Source organism: Cupressus sempervirens, chromosome 4 (assembly GCF_028749045.1).
Source record: "Cupressus sempervirens isolate cs-2001-9-10 chromosome 4, ASM2874904v1, whole genome shotgun sequence".
In the NCBI taxonomy this organism is placed as follows: Eukaryota; Viridiplantae; Streptophyta; class Pinopsida; order Cupressales; family Cupressaceae; genus Cupressus; species Cupressus sempervirens.
Window position 1 is genome coordinate 801787595 of NC_143121.1, and position 7819 is coordinate 801795413.

Below are 7819 nucleotides of genomic sequence, written 5' to 3' on the forward strand. Positions count from 1 at the left end.
ACAAGGTGGTTGGGAAAGATGGGACTAATATGGTCTATGGAACAAAATTTATAATTGCAAGAGATGTACAGGACTCCTACCATGGCAGGGAGTATGATTATGTCAATTACATTCTAGAGGTAATGAAAGTGAATATTGCTAGGGCTCAGAGTGGGGAGTTAAAGGATTTCATCTTCCATCATTATTCACTATTGATGCACCTGATTCTCTACAAGAATGTAGGATATATAAGCTCTAATTTTAATGATCACACTTCTAATGCAAATGGAGACCTACCAGTGTAGTTGTGGACACGAGTATGGGATAGCAATTATCATTTTTCTTATTATGTTTCATTTTTCAATAATTTTAGTGTTGTAATTATGAGAATGTTAGATCTAGGATAATTTAGGGATCCTGATATTTTAAAAGTCCTTTTGAGACAAGCCCTATTTCCTGAAGGAAAGAGACTTGACCATAATTACAGAGACATTTTCTTATTTCCTAAATTTTCTTTAATCAAAGTCTATGGTTGTCCTCAACCATCCCATATATTCCCAAAGTTTATCCCTCCTTGATTAGGTATAAATGAATTTATATGGAAATTATTTATGGTCAATAGGGAGTACTTGGGACCCAAAGTACATAGGGGAACATTTTGGTGTAGGTGTTTTGGGGTCGGTGATTTTACAATTTGGAAAGAGGCCTTGGACAAGATCCATTCTTTTCTCCATCACTATAATTTTTCTACTGGCCCCTATAGAATGTATGACCCTGATAATTGGATGAGGGTCACTCTTAAAGAAATGAGAAACTATGTACTACCTAGCACCAAGGAATTTCCCCATGAGGATGTCATTCCAAATATAGTTGCAGAAGGTGAGGTAGCTGACAAGCTAGCTAAGCTAGATGATGTTCTGAGGGTGGAGAGAGAATTGAAAAGAATAGATCCCCAATTCCTGGGATTCTACATGGATATTCCCTATCCTCAAAGGATTAGGAAGATGGTCATTGATCATGCTGAAATTATGGCTAAGATGTCTGAGGGACCATTAGGGGATGAACATAGGGTGTGCCCTGACAGCCCTGAGCCTAATGAAACCCTTGAAGTAGAAGAAGATGATGTCCCTGAGGCATCATGGGTGACAAAGGGAAATAAAAGACAAAAGATTATCCACATCCCTATTGAGGTGAAATAGAGGACAGTACAGATCTTGCCTGGGAATAGTCAGTATTTTTATGACTTGAGACAAAACTACCTTCACATGCAATTGAGAATACCCTCACATACTTGGAGTTAGCAGCATCAAGGCTAGATGATAGGATCATCCAAGCCCAATAGAGTGAACTAGTGCTAAAGATGAAACCAAGGGAGTTTGATGAGCAAAAGATGGAACTAGTGGAGAAGTTGCAGGCATATGATCATGAGGGTGAAGTAATAACTCTAGAGGAGGCTAGGGATCTAGAACAAAGGAGTGGTATGATATTGGTGCCTAGATGGGACTTGGAACAAGCATTTATGCTTGATCAAATAAGGAGGCAAGAATACCATTTCATTTGAGGCATTTGGTGTAGATGGATTGCAAAGAGGAATTGGTTTCAACATTGATACAAAATCTCTTGTAGTCTGGAGTATGGCTCCATCCTCCAATAAGCCAACGTTGATGGACGTATAAAGTACTAAGCAAGGTAACATGTTTTTATGGACTCTATAGGGCACCTCTAGCACATAGATTTCCAAGGCATTAAAACATTTTTCATTTATGAATGAAACAAAGGTAGAGGAGATGGAGACAAGATTGTCAAAATCCATACATGATTACATAGATGTGAAGAAGCTCTATGAAGATGAACTTAGAAGAAGCTATTCATACAAAGAAAAGATTATGGAGCTCGAGGCCAAATTCGAAGCATTGGAGAATGAAGTTGCACATCTCAAAGAGAAACCTACACAAACAGAGCAGATAGTTGCTACTGAACAAAGGGATGAACATGAAAGTCAACAATAGCTAGGTAGGGATACAATTGAGGCCCTGATACAAATGGATTTTGGAGTAGAGGAGGCATCAGAACCAAGAAGAATGAACATTGATGCTCCATCTACTCAACAGAGAGGTGATATAAGGATAGTTGTCCTTAGAAATATTATGAGCCACAGGATTGAAGTGTTAAAGAACATGTCACAATAGGCTCATAATTTTTATGTTGCTTTACAAAGTGCTGAGCAATTTTGCAATAAGGCACTTTCATGGCTATCACCCACATTTAATCTTTGGGGGGCCATATATTCAATTTTTGGAGAGGCTAATTGTACTAATGGCTAAAAAGCTAGATTTGCCTAATAAAATAATTATAGTGAAGGAAGGCTTGGAAATAGTGAAAGAATTGATGGGTTTCTTCACCAGAAAATTACAAACTATACAGGGGAAGTTGAAGGTTTTATCTTAGGGAATACAACCTTGCATATCATCAATTTTGGATGCTACTAGCACAATGATAGATTGGCAAGAGTGGTCTACTTCTTTTGATAATATTTTGACTCACGAAGCTACAATATCAATTTTTGAAGACACTTCTGATATCCTATATAATAAATTAATTGATTCTCTATTTAAGGAAAAAATAGATTTAATAAGTTTATTGTTGAATCAAAAGTAGTCATGGATGCCAGGTAGAGCAAAGCCACTCAAGATTTGCAAGAAGTAAAAACTATAGAGTGGCCCACCAAAAGGGAAATTTATGTCTGAGAAGCGGTAGGAGAGATTAAAGATTTGTTGGTAGGAAGTAGTTGAGATATTTTTCATACAAGTCAGAGAAGGACAAGGAGAAGAAAAATCAAAGGCCAATATAAATGTTCTCTTACTGCCTCAACTACTTATCTTTTTTTGATTGATATTTTGGAAGAATGTTTTGTATACCTTTTTGTTCCCATCTTCCAAAGTTTTTGTATCCATTAACATTTTGAAATGCGTCCTCCTCTCATCTGTAGCTTGTTCCAATCCTATATATGGATTTCTAAGATGAAGAGCAGAGGTTAGTTGTCTGTATAATTTTCTCATGTGTCATGTATTATTTTGTAGTCCGTCCATTTGTTCTGTAGTTATATGAATGAGTTCAATTATTTGCATACTTGAATACAAAAAGGTGAACATTTGGGACCTATGATTTGTCTCTGTGATATATCATGAGTTATATCATAAGTTTCTATTAGTAGTATTACAAAGTGAATAAGAATTATTTTCCTTAATTATCATATCTTTGAGTTTTTTCTCCTTTCTCATATATCCATAATTTTGGGACTGAATGAACAAGTTTCATTCAATTTAATGCAATTTAAGCAGTTGTATATCTCTTATTGATTGCTGCTAATTTAACGAATAAGGTAATTGATTTTTGTAATGGATAAGGTTTAGGGTTTGTGAAAAGGATGAGAATTAGAATGAAACTTAGAGTTTAATGTTGACAATTGTAATCACAAGTTGATCAAAAGATCTCATTTGTTAATCTTTGGCTCTATATCCCATTGGATAAGACACTGGTCCATTTAAAAGTTCAAGAATACACTGATGACTCCCTTAATTTCAGAACATTCACAACAACGAATCAATTTACCATTTAATGTATCAAGAACTTAAGTGTTGGTCATCACTTATTTGCATTTACTTTTTGGTTATAGTTAGCTACTGTGCTCAGATAGCTTATTAGCAAATTACAGAAGAATATTGACCATTTTTGTTGTAGGGGGATAGTCCTGCAAAGAAGAATATCAAGTTAATAAGATCAATCCCTAAGGTTTTCCTGCCTTGGCCTTGCAGAGCCTAAAGTGAAGTGAGTCCTGATGACTCTATTAATGTTGGCCCAGAACCAAGATTTAACCTTGCTGAATATAGGATTTAGCCAATCCTTAGGCTTGTACCTATCTTTGTTTCCTGGTATCAGATTTAAATCAACTTGATATTTTCCTTACCAGAATGACTCCAACAAAGTGGAGTTTCATAGTTATGATGTTGAAGGCTTTGGACTTCCCAACTTAATATTGCCACATTGTTAAAGTCTTGAAGAAATATGGTCAAATATGTGTGGCGGTTAGTAGAAAAATATTAGAGAATTATAATATCTCCAAATCTATTGGAATGGGTTTTCCACTTTACCCATCTCTCTTTATTTTAGATGATGATGATGTGGCATATCTTCTAGAGACAATATCTTGTCTCTTAGTGTTCAAGTTATCACTCCACCCAACATGGAGGATGTAATTAATGTATAATCCCTTGATGAAACTACCATTTTGGTCTATCTAAATGAGGATAGGTTTTGGCTTTCATGACCAAGCTAGATTAATTTTTGTAAAGCCTCTAGGAGCAAATTTCTCTCCCCTAATTAATCATGTTGTGCTAGGATAGATATCACATCCCTGATTTGCCAAATATCCTTTAGTTTGCATGTGTTGTGGGTAGGTGGGTGGGTGGGTGGGGGGTGTTGGGGGTGTTTACGTTGTCACCAAGTGAGGTTTCTTGGGATAGAATTTGTAGTATTCCCTAACCTTAAAGGAATGTGGCAGTGAATTAGAGAGAAGAATAATAAGAAATTGAGAAAATGGAATAAGCATACTTAATGGATGAGAAGATACATGTTTGCCTGAAAATCTTGTCCTTACGTGATATAAAAATCATCAACATAGTTGTTTAATAATTATTAATTTCATCATATTTAGAATCTTGTAAAGTACTTCCTTTGGCTAGATGGTAAAGGGAATAGGAAGAAACATGTGCTTCAATGGACATAGTGCAGAAATAACAAACAAAAGGAAAGGCTTACACTGAAGGGTTTAAGGACTCGAAGAATTTCCCTTTCTACTGAATGGATACTCAGAGCCTTACAATGTGATGATCCTTGAAAGGTTTTGATTCTCCATAATATAGCTATTTATGTCCCTAAACAAGGACCTAACTAGGAAGGTCTACCTGCCAATGATATCAAAACATGCCAATTCAGTGTTAAGCCATATAGTTCAATTGACTTTAAGTCTCTTCAGAAGGTTTTAGAATGTGTAAGGAGCTTGATTTCTCAAAATTCCATTGTTGGCAACAATTCCAAATTGTGTGGTGAGAGGTCGATTTTGTGAGTCTCCAACATGGATGCCGACAAAGAAAACTAGGTTGGTAAAGGCCTCAAGAAACTCACTGATATCATTGTTGATGGGAAACTATTATTTTGGTATGAGATATGTAATATGTTGTCCCCAATGCCATTGATGGACATATGTTGTGCTTAGGGAGGCCTATGATGCCTGGAACCTTTCTAAGCCTCATGAACACATTGATGATAGGTTTTTCTCTTTTTCTAGCCAAATGGACCCCCTTTCCTAAAGTCAATGCCAAAACCATTTATTCGCATCTTGTAGATAATATTGACATCCTCATTTATCTTGATTTTTTCTTAAACCCTTTGCTTGATCCATTCACTTTGTAGGCAACTCTCTACAACATCTAGTCAAGACCTATTGAACCAAAAAATATTCTTGTTCTTTTGGAGTCTCATGCTTCATATGCTTCCCATTCTAAAACATGATGAAGAATTGAACCTCTTTGTTGCATGCATATTTTATAATACTATCTCTCACATCCTCTCTTAGCGGTCTCTTGCTAAGGAAGCCATGTTTTTCTACATGGTAGAGTTGTTAATAAGAACATCAATGTTTGGGATACTATTGTTGGATATGTCATAGAATTCAGGAAAGATATTGATCTCTTTTGCTCTATTATTTCTAGTGATATATTATGGTTGTTGAGGGATGATAATATTTTTAGTGGTTATGATAGAATGTTTATTGGGTCTCACAGATGTCTTAGAACCCATAATAGTGTATGGTAAGTTAATGTAACAATGAAACTCTCTATGGTGAAATTTGAAAATTTGTATATTTATGTGGGAAAATTCACACAGGTTCACCTAGACAAGAAGTACAAAAGAGAGGATCCAATTTGAGGTAGGTTTGGAAAACTTTACGGTTGAATTGGATTAATAAAGGACAAGATAGCCTAGAATACAAATTGATATATCTGACATAGTGGTTCCAGAGACAATGATCCCAAATATGGCTCCAACACTACCATTTGTTGAGGCAGTGGGGGCCCTTAATATTTAGGAAAAGGTGCAAATTCGGAATGAGGGATTGCTCATATGGACAACCTAATATAGAAGTTCAGTAGACAATGCATGAATTGATGCCACTATAGATACCACAATAATGTTATGTGATTTGTTGCTACAATTTGTTTATCCGTACATATATTTTTTAATTTATACATTCACGGTAGTAGTCGGGTAGAACAATAGATCTCTTTGTTAAAGACGAATACATTCCTAAGCATCCATTGAAACGAAGATTAAGCTTCAAATTTGAATAGAAATCAGCGAAAAAGTGTGTTCTTCCAGCACACAACACGAATACCAAATCAAAACCAAACACTAAAACTGAAAATCAAAAAGTAAGTGGACTGCATACTTACGATCAGGGTCCGCCGCCCAACAAAGACTCTTTTTCAATATTTTATTACATTTCCTTCTACCCATACCATGGAGTGGGCAAACCGCTCTCTGCGCCTAAACCATGGAGGACAACAAATTTCCCGATGCAAAAGAGATCTATGGCTCTGTCGCCAAAAATTACGCCCAATTCAGACCCCGCTATCCCCCTCAACTCTTCTCCTTCCTTTCTTCTATCACAACACAACATGATCTTGCCTGGGATGTGGGAACGGGCACTGGCCAAGCCGCCATTGAGGTAATTGCGAACAAGCTAATCATTTCTTACTTATCACACGTGTTCTATTTAGATTCATAACTCTCTGTTCTGTTGCATATTGTTGTGAATGGATAAGCAGTTATCAAAGTACTATGCGAGAGTGGTCGCCACAGACACGAGCGAGGGGCAGATTCAACACGCAGAGCAGCGGCCCAACATAACATACGCCGTCACGCCGCCGTCAATGGCCGACCAACAACTGCAATCGATCGTCGGCTCCGATTGTTCCGTGGATCTGGTGACCGTTGCCACGGCCGTCCACTGGTTCGATTTGGATGAATTTTATCCGCAGGTGAAGCGCGTGTTGAAGAAGCCCGGCGGCGTGATTGCGGTTTGGGCGTATTGGAAGCCCACAGTCGATCCGGCAGTTGACGCCGTTTACGAACGATTTTTTGAGAGAACTTATCCGCTTTTCCATCCGGCGGCGAAATTGGTGGCGGAAGAGTATGAGAGTTTGCCGTTTCCGTTCACAAAAGTGCAGGGAATTAATGCGGAGATCGAAGAGCAGAGGAATTTGGAGGAGTATTTTGGGATATTAGGAACGGGGTCTGCTCTGGTGGGCAGAGCGGACATCATGGACGAGTTCAGGGTGGATTTCGAGGCGGCTTGGGGAGGTCAGCTCCATGTGACCAAGGTTGTAAAGTTCCCGCTTTACTTGAAGGTTGGGAAGGTTTGAAATAAAGCAAATATTCTGTTTGTAATGGGACCTTTACAGATTAATCCTATGGAGATTGGGCACTACAAAGCAATTAAAGTCTTTTCTTCAAATCATAATAAAGGGTGATCTTTCCAATTTTTATGCGGTGTGAGTGTCATAATAGAAATAGCTTTGGATTACAAAGAAAATGTTGAGGGCATTCCAATTTTCTAGATGATGTATTATATATTAGGGAAAGATGAAATTGAATTGCTTAAATGTAGCCAATTTAAAAATCAATGAAGTAAACATACATAGACTCACACATATTAAGGGAAAGTATAAACCCCATTGCATCATCACAAGTGGCATCTTTTCATCATACCTATAACACA

At 37.3% G+C, this 7819-nt stretch overlaps 1 protein-coding gene across 1 annotated transcript; it reads left to right on the forward strand.

Annotated features, from left to right (window-relative positions):
- Positions 1 to 6549: 6549 nt before the first annotated feature.
- On the forward strand, positions 6550 to 7584 carry LOC149563824 (uncharacterized). The gene is made up of 2 exons (XM_089826946.1): positions 6550 to 6766; positions 6867 to 7584. The coding sequence occupies exons 1-2, from the start codon at positions 6593 to 6595 to the stop codon at positions 7461 to 7463; spliced, it is 771 nt and encodes a 256-aa protein (XP_089683072.1). The 5' UTR covers positions 6550 to 6592; the 3' UTR covers positions 7464 to 7584.
- The last annotated feature ends 235 nt before the right edge of the window (positions 7585 to 7819 follow it).

What these genes read in the sequence shown, in the direction of transcription:
- LOC149563824 (XM_089826946.1), top strand. Translation starts at nt 6,593, where the DNA reads ATGGAGGACAACAAATTTCCCGATGCAAAAGAGATCTATGGCTCTGTC. An exon ending in CTGGCCAAGCCGCCATTGAG is followed by an intron (nt 6,767 to 6,866) that starts GTAATTGCGAAC and finishes ATGGATAAGCAG; the next exon opens with TTATCAAAGTACTATGCGAG.